Here is an 18,286-nt window from a genome sequence, read left to right as displayed (position 1 = left end):
GGGCTCAGTGGTATCCCAGCACATCAGGTGGCATCTTAAAGGGGGGCAACCTGTCACAGTGCTTACCAAATTGTGTACTAAGATTTTAAACTTGTGTTTGAATTGGTCCTGTGCCTCCCTTGACATCTGCTGCAGCAATAGGAGCAGGTGTGGTGTGAGCTGGGAGTTCTGGGAGCACCAGCAGACATTTCCCTGCAGGAGAACATAAGAATATAAGAATGGCCATACTGGTCCATCCAGCCCTGTCTACCGACAATGGCCAATGCCAGGTGCCCCAGAGGGAGTGAACCTAACAGGAAATGTTCTAGTGATCTCTCTCCTGCCATCCATCTCCACCCTCTGACAAACAGAGGCTAGGGACACCATTCCTTACCCATCCTGGCTAATAGCCATTAATTGACTTAACCTCCATGAATTTATCCAGTTCTCTTTTAAACCTGTTATAGTCCTAGCCTTCACAACCTCCTCAGGCAAGGAGTTCCACAGGTTGACTGTGTGCTTTGGAGCTGCTCAGCAGTTCTCCATCTGACCATCTACTGTGTCCCAAAGTGAAAAGAATTGCTCTGGTTGTTCCATTGTCAGCTTTCCTGACCCAAGGACCACAGGATAGGATCTTGACTGGCTCTGCCTGAGCCTACTGCTGGATGGCTCCCTTTCCCAACAGCCACTCAGGGTAGCCCAGGAGAAGGGAAAAGAAGTGAATCAACAACCAATTACAGCTACTTGTTTCTCTGCCTCAGCCCTGTTTAAAGCAGCCTGGGGGTTGCTCTAATTTGCACCAACTGGGTATAGTCCTCAACAGGCCATATGCTAACTGGGACTAGCCAGGACACAGTTTGCTCATGTACCCCAGAACACAGCATAAGCAGGTATAGGAGCCAGCTATGCCAGTACTACACCCACAGGAGGGTAGTACTTGGAGTGTTGAGTGAATCCCCAAGGGAGGACTTGCAGATGGCTTCCAAGGTTATCAGCTCTTATGATTTTATTGCAAGTTGTGATTTTTTAGGTATTTCTTAAAGTTTCAGCTCATGGAATCAAAAGATTGCATGAAAATCTCAGCTTCATTTTTTAAAGTAAATTTCTAGACCTCATGGTTGCAGAGAAAAGCTTGAAAACACAAAGCAAGTGCACCCTAAAGGTAAAGAAACGAGAAGGCAAATAAAAAGAACTACAATTTTAAAATAATCTCCTGGTTTGGGGCCAATTTCCTGGTTTGTGTGCTTGACTTATGTTTTTGAATGTTCAAGGTTAGCAATACTGTGTGTCTGAGAATGAAGAGAGCAGAACAAGGCAAAGAATCTGCTGCTCTTTGAAATTCACTTACCTTAAATAATGTAAAAAGATCAATTACAATTTACAATGTAAATAATGAAATTCACTTACCTTAAATAATGTAAAAAGATCAATTACAATTTACAATGTAAATAATGTAAATAACATCAGCCACACTATCAGAGGCTCGTTCACCTGCACATCCACCAATGTGATATATGCCATCATGTGCCAGCAATGCCCCTCTGCCATGTACATTGGTCAAACTGGACAGTCTCTACGTAAAAGAATAAATGGACACAAATCAGATGTCAAGAATTATAACATTCATAAACCAGTCGGAGAACACTTCAATCTCTCTGGTCACGCAATCACAGACATGAAGGTCGCTATCTTAAAACAAAAAAACTTCAAATCCAGACTCCAGCGAGAAACTGCTGAATTGGAATTCATTTGCAAATTGGATACTATTAATTTAGGCTTAAATAGAGACTGGGAGTGGCTAAGTCATTATGCAAGGTAGCCTGTTTCCTCTTGTTTTTTCCTACCCCCCCCCCCCAGATGTTCTGGTTTAACTTGGATTTAAACTTGGAGAGTGGTCAGTTTAGATGAGCTATTACCAGCAGGAGAGTGAGTTTGTGTGTGTATGGGGGTGGTGGGGATGTGAGAAAACCTGGATTTATGCAGGAAATAGCCCGACTTGATTATGTAAAGAGTTGTCACTTTGGATGGGCTAGCACCAGCAGGAGAGTGAATTTGTGTGGGGGGGTGGAGGGTGAGAAAACCTGGATTTGTGCTGGAAATGGCCCACCTGATGATCACTTTAGATAAGCTATTACCAGCAGGACAGTGGGGTGGGAGGAGGTATTGTTTCATATTCTCTGTGTATATATAAAGTCTGCTGCAGTTTCCACGGTATGCATCTGATGAAGTGAGCTGTAGCTCACGAAAGCTCATGCTCAAATAAATTGGTTAGTCTCTAAGGTGCCACAAGTACTCCTTTTCTTTTTGCGAATACAGACTAACATGGCTGTTACTCTGAAACCTTAAATAATGTGGGACCTTCAGGCTAAAGTAGGTGAATCGCAGTGAGAATTTAAAGCCACTTGATGGCGCCAAGAGTCCATCCTCTGCAGAAGGACAGTAAAACTACTAAGGTACCTTTGGGCAGACAGCTGGGAAACTTTCAGAGATAAAGAAATACTGGACAGGTATACTGTGGGGTATGTGGGTGAGGGAAGGGCAGAGACATAAGGAAGGACAGAAACTCTCTTGAAATAGACAGTAGTAAGTGTTGACAGAGAGAAACTGCAAGGCAAACTGTCTGTTTTTCCTGTCAATTACAAAATTAACAGATGAGGGGAAGGCATTACAGGCCCTACAGCTGGGGTCTTGTTCCTCCTCCCCCCCCCCCCCCCCTTCCCCTTCCCCTTCCCCAGGATATGAGTAACTGCCTTAGACTTAAGAAGGAATACTGGTATCCTGCAGGGGAGAATTGGACCCTTGGATCTCTGGATCATTTAGTACTGTCTGTCATAAAATCTTTTAACTTAAAAATGAATTCCAACTTGCAGTCACATAGTTTGAGAATTGGCTAAATGATTGTAAAGAAAGATTTGTGATAAATGGCAGTGAATCAATGTGGAGCATGGTAACTAATGAGGAACCACAAGGAGCAGTGTTGGGCCCTGTCTTATTTATCATCAGTCATGATCTGGAAGGATGAGCAAACAGAACACTGAAAATTCACAAATGTTACTAAAATTGGAAAGAACAGCAAACAGTAACAAGGACTGGAAAAATAGTTCAGAAGAGACCTAGAGAGCCAAGGAACCTGGGCAAAAAACAACAGAATAAGAAGCAAATTGGAAATATGAAACTAATACATTTGAATGGGGTTGGGAGGGGATTTGAAACAGATACACAGTGGAAGGAAGGAATGTGCAAAGGTGTGATACTGAGAAAGACCTAGAGGTGATGAGACACCAAATAGATTCTATTTTTGATCATCCAGAAATGTACTAGGCACCTTCTAGACATGACTTAGCAATGTGATATGCCTGCAGAGTGACAATCCCATTCTGAGCTGCACATGCAAAGGCACCATGTCAATGGAGCATTTCTATATGACTGATGCACCTGCATCTAGAATACAATCCCTGATTCTGGGCACCACATTTCCCACAAAGATACTGACAAATCAGGGTGTTCAAAGAACAGCAACAAAGTGATCATGTGCCTGGAGGAAGTGAGTGAGGAAAGACTAGAAGAAATTGCTGAATATATGTCTATGACATGTTAACTATGTTTAAAAGACTATTGCGGCTGCAAAGTCAGGCACTCAAATTAGGAAATGCCAGAATTAAGCTTTCCTGTGCAACCTTATTTTGGCTCATGTGTGTATTTATTTTTGCACAGTCTTTATCTGCATGATTGCATATTCTATTTTCCACAGGTCCTGCCTTATTCAGTGAACAGGATGGAGGATAAGGAAACATAACTGAATGTTTTTTCCCAACCATCAAAGATAGTAAGGGGGATTTGGGTTTGAGTTTTGGATGGTTGGGTTCATTTCCTGCTTTATATTAAACTATTTGCCCAGATCTTAATGTGGCATCACAGAGTGTTTTGTTTCACTATCTTGGAGTGAGCTACTGGTAGAAAATATATACAAACAGCTAGCAAATTCCAGCACTTAAAGCAACAGTAAAACTACTTGATGCTATTCCTGGCATTATGACCCATACACTAACTAGCTAAGCCCCAAAGCCATGTTGTTCAGACTCCCAATAGTTGGCTGGCTGATGAATTGGCAACATAGAGAAATGGCAACCTTGTACAGGAGCCATGGACAGGAAATTCCTGAGCAGGTCATATCAGAGTGATGGCTGTTTGATAAACTTGCTTCTAGAATTTCTGGAGTATCCTTCTGAAGCTGTGAAAACACCATACACACAGACACACTTCTTACAGAACTAAGGACCTGAAAGTGAGTCCTCAGCTCTCTCTCTTCTTCTCCCCCCTGCTGTGACTTCTTTTAGCTGTTGAACACAACTAGAATCGTCATCCTTAGTGCAATTCCCCTCTCCTACTGCTGGTTCTCTCCCCTTCCATCTCCTCAGCACAATCTCTGTCTCAGGCCTTGTCTATAGGGGTTGGTGCAATATTTGTATTGATGGAACTTGAAATGGGTAAGCTCCACTAGTGTAAATTGCAGCTTCCTTGTCTCCACTTGGGTTTTATACTGGTGGAGCTGCAACTACAGCTGAAATGGAGCAAACCCCAATGGAGTCAAGGCCTAAGAGAGAGCAAACACTCCGGTAAAACTAGACAGGGAGAGAGTTCCCCACCACCCCCTTCATTCAGCGTATCTGACAAGTTTGTTGCTATCCCCTCCTGCTTTTAGGCCTTTCTTTCTGAGAAACCAGCCCCATCTGCTGCTTTTGTCGGTACCAGATTCCATCCATGTACAACAGTTGCCATCTTGGCCGACGCCAGGGCCTGAACCTGGGACTTACAAAGATAAAAGCATGTGTATAGACAGTTAGCACTAATGATGAAGCTCAGACATTGTGGGAGGGATAGCTCAGTGGTTTGAGCATTGGCCTGCTAAACCCAGGGTTGTGAGTTTAATCCTTGAGGTGACCTCCTGAGGTCCCTTCCAACACTAATATTCTATGACATTCTCTGGGGCTCAGCTGTAAGGGGAGAGGCAGGAGAGTTTTGCATAATATTAGTGATTTGTGTGTTTAGAAACACTCCAGGCACTCAAAGGTTTCAATGTCATCCTCTGATGTATCTCCTCATTTAACTGTTCCAGTCCCAGTCTCTCCCATAGGACACACTAAAACCAAACAAAAGTGGCACTGTCTTTTCTACTTAGCACTCTGTCAAGGAATGGAATACACTGACCAGCTAAGGCCCTTTCACAGAGGTCACCAAGAAGCAGCTGGAACAACTTTCAGATTGCAGGATGCATGGCTTTAACCCCGGATGGGGGCTGTAGCAACGCTAGCCCAGAAGGTGGCATCCGGGAACCATGCACAGCTTTGGAGCAAAGGTCGGGTGTTGGGACGATCCCGGCAATAGGTGGCTGGCTGCCTTTAAGGTGGATTTATTTGCCTGCCAGATGGGAAGTCTGTAACCAGCCCCTTTAAAGAGCAGGTAAAGCAGCAAGTGGGTAGAGAGAGAACTGGCTTCTCCACCCCTCGCTTTGGTCTTTCATCATAACTCCGGGCCTGGCAGGCAGATTTTGCAATGTGTGTGCTCCCGTCAGGAGGCTCCGGGAATACTTCACGCACAGGGAGCAAGTGCCAAGTGTCCAGGGCCTAAGCCAAGGAAGCAGAGACTCAGGGTGCAAGGGGCAGGGGGGAGCAGGGCTTCCTCCCCGGGGACTATGGAGATGCGATCCCCTGGCAGCAGGACAGGCCTCTCCACTGGGCTCTTTCTCCTGCTTTGTGCTTTCCTGCCTCCTGAGATACCTGGGAAAGAAGGTAAGGATAGTGCCTGGCCTCCCCCATCCCCCGGGAGCTGGGCAGGGCTCTGCCTCCAGCAACAGGAACCCCTGCAGCTTGGCTGAGAGAGGGGTGGGAACGGAATGTTCCTTGGGAGGCCTGGGAAGGAGAGCCTCCTCGGTGGGGGGCTGGACTGGCCTTCCTCAAAGGGGCACCGGAATAGGGAGGGAGGAAGTTGTAAAATTAAGACAGGGAATTGTGTGTGTGGAGGGCTGTGGGGAGACTGACAGGTGGGGTTTCCTCAGGAAACTAACGCCTCACTCCTTACTTTTCTTTGTGACTCTGTAAATTATTTTCACACTCCTCCAGGTGTGTGGGGAAGCAGGCGTGTTGCTGCAACTTCAGGGAACTGCACCTTCCCTTCCCCCAGTCAGTTTTAAGCATAACACCTTAAAGCATTTGTAGGTCCAGAAGGGATTTTTCTCCTTTTGCATTTAACACAAGCTCTGGGGTTACAAGTTCAAACACAAACCAAATAAATAAATCCCCTCCCCCTCTCCCTGAAGAATCTCTCTGGGGACTGAGGGGAGTTAACACTTTCAGCAATAACATTTTTTGTTTGATTTGTAGCTCTTGTGGCGATTTCTGCATTAGAAAACCCATCAGTACTGGTCTCCCCTTCCACTTCCTTGTGGCAGGGCGAGGGACCTGTACGGTTCATCTACCCTGCACAACTTATCTACCCTGCTCTTTGCCTTCCCCTTGATCCCTGTCCTCCCCCCTCCCATTTGTCTTTCCTTTCCACCTCTTGGCCTGCCTCTGCTCCACTTCCCTTTCCTGCTAAGCTCCTTCTCCCCCCTCTCCTACTTAGCCCCTTTTGCCAGATGTAGTGATAGATATTCCTAGACAGTGTGGTGCTTGTGAGGGATTCAGAACCTGTGTAGAACAGGGAGTGGGAGGAATGATTCTCTACCTTTCTGAGAGGTTAAAGTGAACTTGTGAAATTGTCTGACCCTCCTTTACGCCACCTGTCTGTCACCTTTCTCTGCACATTTGTATGAACGGCTTCAGTGTTCTCCCCTCCTACTGGAGTTGCTCTCCCCTAGCACTCAACTAGAAGAGCTGTCCACCTCTGTGCAGATTAGGGTATGGGCCTCTCTCTCTCTCTGGCCCTGCTCTGGGCTTTATGCTGGATGTCGTTCTCAGACACACTTCAAATAGGGTTCCGGATAAATAAGTTTCTGGACAGGTTTGGCCGCATCTGTTGCAGAGAGGATCAGATTGGGTTAGAACCTAATTTGGGCTCCAAGTGAACTCCAGGAACAGACTTGTCTATTGGAAGAATAGTTGGTGATAACATTTTGGGGACTGGATAACTTGTTCAAATACATCTGCCATGCCCCGTTCACTAACAGCTCACCTGCCTCAGATTGTTTTGTTTTGGTTGTGGCTGTGATCCCTTCCTCAAGTCCAGCCCCTAGAACATGTGTAGACATGCCCTGAGATGCTTTCAGCTAGGGGTGTAATTCGCAGCTTGAGGAGACATACCCCTGCCATTTCTGATCAAACTAGAGCTCTAAAAATAGAGTGAGGCCACAGCAGCAGGAGGGGCTAGCCTCCCTGAGTACATACCAGTTCATACCATGGACTCAGGGTGGCTAGCTGATCTCTCCACTGTGGCTACAGTCTATGCCTAGAGTCTTTGATGGATAGGTACTTGGGTCAGCTAGCCCCTGATGCCAGCCATGGCTGCTACATTTTATTTTTAGCACACTAGTTCAGTCAGAGCCAGTGCAAGTATATCTCCTTGCGCTGGGGATTGTGCCCCCAGCCCAAAGGGTAGACAGGCCCTAATAGGAATCATCCCCACTGATCATATCCCCTGACTCTGTTTGGGTCCCAATATGGATGGGGCCTTTATTTCTCTTGGAGAGATTCTCTCCCTCACTATATGTCACATATCAGTGAGCCTTGCACATGCCAGGGGATGGGCAGCCAAGCTCTCTACCCCACCAGTGTGCCCTCTGTCCCACAATATCTAAACTTTGCAGGTCAGTGGCTCAACACTACCTTCCCTCCACCTCCATGCAGCTTCCAAATTGTGAGCCTTGTGGGTGTGACCCATCTGGAGACCTGCCTTGCCGGTGCACTGTCCATAGGGACAGGCTGTGCATATATGTGTTCCCACCACAACTCACAGCAGCAATCCTGTACTACCAGATGGTACTCCAAAGCAGCATGAGCTTCTGCACAGCTGGGTCCTGTCCTTGCCTAGAAAGCTCTTAAATCTCTCTTGTTGACTATAGTATTTGTCTCCACTCCCTACCATTATAAAAACTGCCTGTCCCTCTCAGATCTCTTCTCCCTCACTTTATCCTGCCCCTTACTAGTGTGGAATAGATACTGTGTCCTCTAGGAAGTGACTGGAGTGAGGAGCACCTCGTGCAAATAGGATTTGGGACTACAAGTACTGTGGAAGTGTTATCTCCTCAAAAGTCCCAGAGAGAATACAGTGGAGAAGGGAAGAAGAAGGGAGGGCTGCAAAGATTCATGACCGAATCTCTGATCCTGGGCCATGCCCTGCTTCCTCATTCCACAGGTCTCTTGCATGCTCTCTCCTGCACTTTATACTCTGCTGGGTGTAGAATCATAGAAGATTAGGGTTGGAAGAGACCTCAGGAGGTCGTCTAGACCAATCCCCTGCTCAAAACAAGAGGACACCAACTAAATCATCCCAGCCAGGGCTCTGTCAAGCTGTGAAAGCCAGGGCTTTGTCAAGCCAGGCCTTAAAAACCTCTAGGGATGCAGATTCCACCACCTCCCTTGGTGATCCATTCCAGTGCTTCACCAACCTCCTAGTGAAAAAGCAGGGATTTCCCTACACCACACCTGAATTTCCCATACATCCCCCACCCTCCCATCCCAGTTTTGTGAACTAGTTACATGCAGTGTTGCCAGTTTAGTGATTGTTTGGGAATTTGAATTGAAATGGAAACATTAATACGCACTTTAAAAGCATATAAAGTGTATGATAAAATATGTTTATCTGAAAAAGTATAATAGATTTGAAAAGTATGAACATAGATTAACTTCCTTATACAGCTGTTGTTTTTATGACAATGTCAATGCATTCATTTCGGTGATGTTGGCCAATCTAATAATTTCAAATTATGATTTGTAAGCAAAGTCTAATTGAACTCTCCCTGACAGGTAGTGATGAGCTGGGGGTTGTGGGGAAAGGCTTCAGGACCAGATTGTATTTACATTCACACTTAATCTACCTAGATATACAGCAGACAGAGTTGTGTTGCCCAAGTGATTTTGGCTGGGGTTGGGTTACAAACCACTTGAATGGGGGGGGTGTGTGTGAAATGTTGTTATTCTTATTGTATGAGTAAAGGGCAGTAGAACTGTACTTAACCTGTGCTGATTGGGGGCATCAAGAGAGAGGGTGGGAACAGGTGTTTTGCTTGATGGTCTGCCTTAGAAACAAGTACTATTTGACCTGCCCCTCTCCAGTGTTTACAGACAGATCTGATTAGGCTCCATAGATATAGTCTTTTGTTTTGTTAAGTCAGCACTACAGCTGAAAGCATTGATAATCAGGTCTAAGTGCTTAGACCTGCTGTGGGACAGTGTTTCTGTGGAAGAGACAGCCCTGCCTGCACTAGCAGCAAGGTTCCCCCACTGAGAGCTCAGCTGAAATCACAAGAGACCAACTTGCAGGGTCACAGTGGCAGCAGAAGGTGACGGCACAGGGCCATTGGCAACAGAGCGATGGAGTGAACGGTAGCACAATGAACAACAGTGACCGGAGCGAACAGTGAGCAGCTGGAAGAACAAGCAAGGTGCCTTCTTGCCCCCCACCTGGGAGGTGAACTCATGTGAAAGCACCTCTGAACTCTGAGTCTCCACTGACCAAGGACAACACCAGTGAGTGGGGTGTGGTGGAGGGAAAAGTGAGGGGCATGTTAAATAGACATTTGTCTATTGGACTATATTTTAATGACTTTGCTCCAGAATGCTAGATCTGTGACTGGGAATGGAAACTTATATAAATATGTTTCCTAGCAGGCCAAGATTTTTAAAGTGCATTATTTGCCAAGGTTGTTATCTCACATCGCTGCTATCTTGAGAGGTCACTATGTTGGGGAGTTTCTGTACTAAACATTCTTATTATTATAATTAATTTTTACATAAGAATGGCCATACTCGGTCAGACCAGTGGTCCATATAGCCCAGTATCCTGTCTTCTGACAGTGGTCAAGGCCAGGTGCTTCAGAGGGAATGAACAGAACAGGTAATCATCGAGTGATCCATCCCCTGTTGCCCATTCCCAGCTTCTGGTAAACAAGCTAGGGATGCTTAGAGCATGGTGTGGCATCCCTCCCCATCCTGGCTAATAGCCACTGATGGACCTAACCTTCATGAACATATCTGGTTCTTTTTTTAATCCTGTTATAGTTTTGGTCTTCACAGCATCCCCTGGCAAAGAGTTCCATGGGTTGACTTTATGTTGTGTGAAGAAGTACTTCCTTTTGTTTTGTTTTTTTAAACCTGTTGCCTATTAATTTCATTGGGTGACTGCTAGTTCTTGTGTTATGTGAAGGATTAAATAACATTTCCTTATTCACTTTCTTCACACCAGTCAAGATTTTTAAGCCTCTATCATATCCCCCCTTAGTCATCTCTTTTCTAAGATAAAAATTCCCAGTCATTTTAATCTCTCCTCCTTTTTCATACCCCAATCATTTTAGTTGTCCATCTCTGTACCTTTTCCAATTCCAATATAACTTTTTTGGGATGGGGTGACCAGATCTGTTCACAGTATTCAAGATGTGGTGTACCATGGATGTATATAGAGGCAATATGATATTTTCTGTCTTATTATCTATCCCTTTCTTAATGATTCCCAACATTCTGTTTGCTTTTTTGACTGCCCCTGCACATTGAGTAGATATTTTCAGAGAACCATCCACAATGACTCCAACATCTCTTTCTTGAGTGTTAACAGCTAATTTAGACCCCCATCATTTTGTATGTATAGTTGAGATTATGTTTTCCAATGTGTATTGCTTTGCATTTATCACCATTGAATTTAATCTGCCATTTTGTTGCCCAGTCACCCAATTTGGTGAGATCCCTTTGTAACTCTTCACAGTCTGCTTTGGACTTAACTATTTTGAGTAGTTTTGTACCATCTGTAAATTTTGCCACCTCACTGTTTACCTCTTTTTGCAGATCATTTATGAATATGTTGAACAGTAATGGTCCCCGTACTGACCCCTCAGGGATACCACTATTTATCTCTCTCCATTCTGAAAACTGAACATTTATTCCTACCCTTTGTTTCCCATCTTTTAACCAGTTACTGATCCATGAGAGGACCTTCCCTCTTACCCCATGATGGCTTACTTTTCAAAAGTCAATTTAAATTAAATATTTTTTAAAAAAGAAATGTATATTTGTTTTAGAAATCTAGAACTGTTATGTGTTTTGGTGTAATTTGCATTATCCTTATGTTAAATTTGCATTATCCTAACAAAACATTTAATTTATTCATATCTCTTTTATATGTTGCAGGTCAAAGTGAAAATGAAAAGGAAAAAAAACAATGCAACAATGTTTCCACCCAAAGGCCTCAAAAACCAACCAATGTGAAGAACACATCAAGAACCAAGAATACATCAACATGTCATCTGAAGGTTCAAGTGGTGTATCTACCTCTGAGCAGCCCAAAGCACAAATACAGCTACCTACTGAAGAAACAGTGTCTCCAAAACCTAAAGGCAGTTCCCAGTCTTTGTCGGTCAAAGTGTTCCCATTTATTGAAGTTATAAAAGATGGCTACTGGTGCACCTCTTGCAAAAAAGCTTATGAAGAAGGAAAGCTTTCCAGTGTTACAACTGGTAAAAGTGGAGGAGCTTGGTTTGTTAGACCGATCAGCAAAGCCAATGCTGACAAACTATGTGAAAAGGCTGCAAAACACCATGCCTCTGGAGTGCATCAACATGCAGAAAGCCTTAAAAGTCCACTTTCAAAGCCAATTTTAGAAGTACTTAATGAGGCTGTTAAGAATGCTGAAGACACAACACAGTTCATGCGAACAAACGTGGCTGTGGTATCATACTTTCTATTTAAGCAAGAGATACCACACACTGCAAACTGGAGGCCAATGTTAAGTGCATTGTCACTTGTTCATCATAGAATCATAGAATATAAGGGTTGGAAGGGACCCCAGAAGGTCATCTAGTCCAACCCCCTGCTCGAAGCAGGACCAATTCCCAGTTAAATCATCTCAGCCAGGGCTTTGTCAAGCCTGACCTTAAAAACCTCTAAGGAAGGAGATTCTACCACCTCCCTAGGTAACCCATTCAAGTGTTTCACCACCCTCTTAGTGAAAAAGTTTTTCCTAATATCCAATCTAAACCTCCCCCACTGCAGCTTGAGACCATTACTCCTCGTTCTGTCATCTGATACCATTGAGAACAGTCTAGAGCCATCCTCTTTGGAACCCCCTTTCAGGTAGTTGAAAGCAGCTATCAAATCCCCCCTCATTCTTCTCTTCTGCAGGCTAAACAATCCCAGCTCCCTCAGCCTCTCCTCATAACTCATGTGTTCCAGACCCCTAATCATTTTTGTTGCCCTTCGCTGGACTCTCTCCAATTTATCCACATCCTTCTTGAAGTGTGGGGCCCAAAACTGGACACAGTACTCCAGATGAGGCCTCACCAATGTCGAATAGAGGGGAACGATCACGTCCCTCGATCTGCTCGCTATGCCCCTACTTATACATCCCAAAATGCCATTGGCCTTCTTGGCAACAAGGGCACACTGCTGACTCATATCCAGCTTCTCGTCCACTGTCACCCCTAGGTCCTTTTCCGCAGAACTGCTGCCTAGCCATTCAGTCCCTAGTCTGTAGCTGTGCATTGGGTTCTTCCGTCCTAAGTGCAGGACCCTGCACTTATCCTTATTGAACCTCATCAGATTTCTTTTGGCCCAATCCTCCAATTTGTCTAGGTCCTTCTGTATCCTATCCCTCCCCTCCAGCGTATCTACCACTCCTCCCAGTTTAGTATCATCCGCAAATTTGCTGAGGGTGTAATCCACACCATCCTCCAGATCATTTATGAAGATATTGAACAAAACCGGCCCCAGGACCGACCCTTGGGGCACTCCACTTGATACCGGCTGCCAACTAGACATGGAGCCATTGATAACTACCCGTTGAGCCCGACAATCTAGCCAGCTTTCTACCCACCTTGTAGTGCATTCATCCAGCCCATACTTCCTTAACTTGCTGACAAGAATACTGTGGGAGACCGTGTCAAAAGCTTTGCTAAAGTCAAGAAACAATACATCCACTGCTTTCCCTTCATCCACAGAACCAGTAATCTCATCATAGAAGGCGATTAGATTAGTCAGACATGACCTTCCCTTGGTGAATCCATGCTGACTGTTCCTGATCACTTTCCTCTCATGCAAGTGCTTCAGGATTGATTCTTTGAGGACCTGCTCCATGATTTTTCCAGAAGTTGAACACTGGTTCCGAACAAGACCAGCAAATGCTCACTATCTTTCTGCAAGAAACTCAACTGACTGGCTAGAAGCATGTGGTGAAAGACTCAACAGTTGAAAAAGTGAAGAACAGTAAGTAAGTCTACTGTTAAAACCACTTGGGTTATTAAACAATGCCATCCAGGCATCTGCTACAACAGTAGTAGATCTTTGTTCAGCAATAGAAGCTACATTTGGATCAGAGAGCTATCCATTGAAAAAGTACTGGAAGAAGCAAAGACTTCAGTCCAGAAGTTGACGAATGAAGGCATTTATATTGAATCCTTAAGTGAAGAGGACAAGTAGTGTTTGTTAAGACAACTGAACAAGTACACAGACTTGATTCTTAAAAATCTACAACAGCGACTTCTAGATTCTGCTCAACTTCTACGTAGCTTTTACAGATCCCTGTCCTATAAAACACTGACAGTTGAGTGGAGTGAGGCGCTACCAGCAATGGGGCTGCCATTTGCTCAGGACAGAATAGAGAATTTGAACACAGAGTGGAATATCATATGACGAATGAATGAAGATTTGACTTCAGATGCTTCTTTATCATCACTAGTGGCTCAACCCAATCTTTGTGTTATGTTTCCTGGGCTGAAAGAAGTGGGAATTCATCTTTTGCTACTCCCAGTCACAACAGCCACAGTTGAGCGTTCTTTTTCATCATTGAATAGAATTTTGTGTTCTGAAAGAAGTCGCCTTCTGCCTGATCATGTGAATGAACTAATGAACATATCACTTGAAGGAATGGAAGTACCGGACACACGAGAAGCCACCAAAGATGAATGCATTTCATTCAAGAAGTTCATTAACAGAGTTGTGCAAAATTATAACAAGAAACCAAGAAGGATGTAGATGTAGTGCTTCATAGAAGGCTTGAGTAGCCAACTTTAATTTGTGTGATGATTTTAAAATATGAGTTAAATCTAAATAAAATGTTCATGAAACATTTTTCAGTTTTTACTGTGGTGACATACAGCCTGCCTTCACCCTCACAGTCTCACCTCTCATCGGCCCTGACACCACCCCCCTTTCGTAAATTCAAACACCCCCCCCCCCCCCAAATTTCAATTCCTGGGGAAAATACGATGAAAAAGTTTTTTCTAATATCCAACCTAGACCTCCCCCACTGCAACTTGAGACCATTGCTCCTTGATCAGTGTTGCCTGCCAGCTACAGAACTAGTCAGGGGAAGCAAGAGAGAGGTTCCAGCTATTTAAATGGCTCTTTATCACCCCCCGTTCTTTCCCAGTCCAGTTGGATATGGCCCTCAGAGCAAAGCTAGTGGAATTTGACAGGGCATCTTCAGGGTTTTTTCTATGTGCTGCAAAACTGTAATTCTCAGGCCAGGTTTACACTAGGAGTCCTTTTCTGGTATAGCTGACCTGGAATATTATACCAGCAAAGTGCTCTTAGTGAGGATGCAGCTTATACCAGCAAAACTACTCTTTGCTGGTATAGTTTATTCCTGGACACAACCCATACCCCAAGACAAACCAGTAGACTTAGCAGGATTTGGGTTTTATTTTTTGATCATTTTGATGGATAATAGCAATGTTTATTTTTAAGCAGTTTTTCAATGCTTGTCAATTTAAATTTTCACAGTAGTAGAAAATTAGGGGGGGAGGTCAGACAATAATTATTTAATGACAGTAGATGTTGAGATTCAGAAAGTTAAAGCTTTATAATTGCTAAAACACAAATTGTCAACATCACATGGCAAAATATAAAAAGTAAATATTCTTAAATCAAACTCTAGTAAAGTTTTCAAGCAGCATTTTTCTTACTTTGCCTAACTGCACATTTTAATTCTCAATAGAAATATTTTTTATCAGTTTGTGTGAATTGTTACTAACACTGACCAATAAAAATCTAATCCTTCCAAGCCTAAAAACAAGCAATACATAGAATCATAGAACATCAGGGTTGGAAGGGACCCCTGAAGGTCATCTAGTCCAACCCCCTGCTTGAAGCAGGACCAATTCCCAGTTAAATCATCCCAGCCAGGGCTTTGTCAAGCCTGACCTTAAAAACCTCTAAGGAAGGAGATTCTACCACCTCCCTAGGTAACCCATTCAAGTGCTTCACCACCCTCTTAGTGAAAAAGTTTTTCCTAATATCCAATCTAAACCTCCCCCACTGCAACTTGAGACCATTACTCCTCGTTCTGTCATCTGCTACCATTGAGAACAGTCTAGAGCCATCCTCTTTGGAACCTCCTTTCAGGTAGTTGAAAGCAGCTATCAAATCCCCCCTCATTCTTCTCTTCTGCAGGCTAAACAATCCCAGCTCCCTCAGCCTCTCCTCATAAGTCATGTGTTCTAGACCCCTAATCATTTTTGTTGCCCTTCGCTGGACTCTGTCCAATTTATCCATATCCTTCTTGTAGTGTGGGGCCCAAAACTGGACACAGTACTCCAGATGAGGCCTCACCAATGTCGAATAGAGGGGGACGATCACGTCCCTCGATCTGCTCGCTATGCCCCTACTTATACATCCCAAAATGCCATTGGCCTTCTTGGCAACAAGGGCACATTGTTGACTCATATCCAGCTTCTCGTCCACTGTCACCCCTAGGTCCTTTTCCGCAGAACTGCTGCCTAGCCATTCGGTCCCTAGTCTGTAGCGGTGCATTGGATTCTTCCATCCTAAGTGCAGGACCCTGCACTTATCCTTATTGAACCTCATCAGATTTCTTTTGGCCCAATCCTCCAATTTGTCTAGGTCCTTCTGTATCCTATCCCTGCCCTCCAGCGTATCTACCACTCCTCCCAGTTTAGTATCATCCGCAAATTTGCTGAGGGTGTAATCCACACCATCCTCCAGATCATTTATGAAGATATTGAACAAAACCGGCCCCAGGACCGACCCTTGGGGCACTCCACTTGATACCGGCTGCCAACTAGACATGGAGCCATTGATCACTACCCGTTGAGCCCGACAATCTAGCCAGCTTTCTACCCACCTTATAGTGCATTCATCCAGCCAATACTTCCTTAACTTGCTGACAAGAATACTGTGGGAGACCGTGTCAAAAGCTTTGCTAAAGTCAAGAAACAATACATCCACTGCTTTCCCTTCATCCACAGAACCAGTAATCTCATCATAAAAGGCGATTAGTTTAGTCAGGCATGACCTTCCCTTGGTGAATCCATGCTGGCTGTTCCTGATCACTTTCCTCTCATGCAAGTGCTTCAGGATTGATTCTTTGAGGACCTGCTCCATGATTTTTCCAGGGACTGAGGTGAGGCTGACTGGCCTGTAGTTCCCAGGATCCTCCTTCTTCCCTTTTTTAAAGATTGGCACTACATTAGCCTTTTTCCAGTCATCCGGGACTTCCCCCGTTCGCCACGAGTTTTCAAAGATAATGGCCAATGGCTCTGCAATCACAGCCGCCAATTCCTTCAGCACTCTCGGATGCAACTCGTCCGGCCCCATGGACTTGTGCATGTCCAGCTTTTCTAAATAGTCCCTAACCACCTCTATCTCCACAGAGGGCTGGCCATCTCTTCCCCATTTTGTGATGCCCAGCGCAGCAGTCTGGGAGCTGACCTTGTTAGTGAAAACAGAGGCAAAAAAAGCATTGAGTACATTAGCTTTTTCCACATCCTCTGTCACTAGGTTGCCTCCCTCATTCAGTAAGGGGCCCACACTTTCCTTGGCTTTCTTCTTGTTGCCAACATACCTGAAGAAACCCTTCTTGTTACTCTTAACATCTCTCGCTAGCTGCAGCTCCAGGTGCGATTTGGCCCTCCTGATATCATTCCTACATGCCCGAGCAATATTTTTATACTCTTCCCTGGTCATATGTCCAACCTTCCACTTCTTGTAAGCTTCTTTTTTATGTTTTTATGTTTAAGATCCGCACATGGAAGAGTGCAGTTCTGCTGGTATAACTGTATCTACACTAGGGACTTTTGTCAGCACAGCTCTGTTGATCAGGGAACACTCCTCTTCATACCTTGGCCAACAGAGCCGGCAAAGCTTTATAGCAGTGGTTCTCAAACTTTTGCACTGGTGACCCCTTTCAGATAGGAAGCCTCTGAGTGTGACCCCCCCCTTATAAATTAAAAACACTTTTTAATATATTTAACACCACTATAAATGCTGGAGGCAAAGCGGGGTTTGGGGTGGAGGCTGACAGCTCATGATCCTGTAATAACCTGTGACCGCCTGAGGGGTCCCGACCCCCAGTTTGAGACCCCCTGCTTTATAGTGTAGGCCTGGCCTCAGGATTGCCAACTACAAAAGCATTCAAAAATCGTGAGCCAAACCTCAAAAAATCATGAGACTGGCTTCTAGACAGGACCGGCTCCAGGCACCAGCGAACCAAGCAGGTGCCTGGGGCGGCAAATGTAAAGGGGTGGCAGGATGTCGGGCTCTGGGGCGGCAATCCGCCCTCGGAGGCGGCAGGAATTCGGTGGCCACTCCGTCACAGCACGTTTCGCTCTTGACGGCAATTTGGTGGTGGGGAACGCAATTCTTCTTTGTTCACCGGCAGCAATTCGGCGGGCACACCGTCACTCTGCCTCTGTGTTCGGCGGGCAGGATTCCGCCTCCCCGTTCAGCGGCAAGTTGTGGTTTTTTTGCCGCTTGGGGCAGCAAAAATGCTGGAGCCAGCCCTACTTCTAGATCCCAAGACTTTAGGGTGCACACAGATCACATTTTCATTTTTTTCACAGCAACCATGAAGGTTGGAAACTAAACTGAAAGCAGGATTCTCACCTAATCACATGCTTTCCAGGAGTCAAGACACTAAGAAAAACACCAAACAGCTTGAGACTCATGAGAAAACCACGAGAAGTGGCAATACTGCATTCTGCAGCCCTTGCACGCTTGCTGAGTTAGCTACTGCATGAAGCAGTTGAGGCAGTGCATTTGAAAGGGGAAGGGATGAAAGGTGGAGGTCATGGGTAACAAAAGTCAAAGGAGAGAGATGAGTTGAACAGCATGGGTATGAGGGATGGGAGATGGAAGGTTAGTGAGGGAGA

At 44.9% G+C, this 18,286-nt stretch overlaps 1 protein-coding gene across 3 annotated transcripts in view; it reads left to right on the top strand.

Moving 5' to 3' along the window:
* The first annotated feature begins 5,380 nt into the window (after positions 1 to 5,380).
* The window catches only part of EPHA1 (EPH receptor A1), a 68,622-nt gene continuing 55,716 nt past the window's right edge, over positions 5,381 to 18,286 (top strand). The window contains exon 1 of one of the 3 annotated variants that reach the window (XM_075120092.1): positions 5,381 to 5,439. Coding sequence is in view for 2 of the 3 variants with exons in the window: in XM_048821661.2 (XP_048677618.2) it covers positions 5,672 to 5,768 (97 nt within the window). In the remaining variant the exon portion in view is untranslated. Of the gene's footprint in view, positions 5,769 to 18,286 lie in introns of all 3 variants that reach the window. The other 2 variants (XM_048821661.2, XM_048821653.2) reach the window with 2 other exon arrangements.

The sequence above is a fragment of the Caretta caretta genome, chromosome 1 (genome assembly GCF_965140235.1).
Source record: "Caretta caretta isolate rCarCar2 chromosome 1, rCarCar1.hap1, whole genome shotgun sequence".
Taxonomy (NCBI): domain Eukaryota; kingdom Metazoa; phylum Chordata; order Testudines; family Cheloniidae; genus Caretta; species Caretta caretta.
Note: the sequence above shows the minus strand (reverse complement) of the source record. Positions and strands in the feature narration are given on the sequence as shown.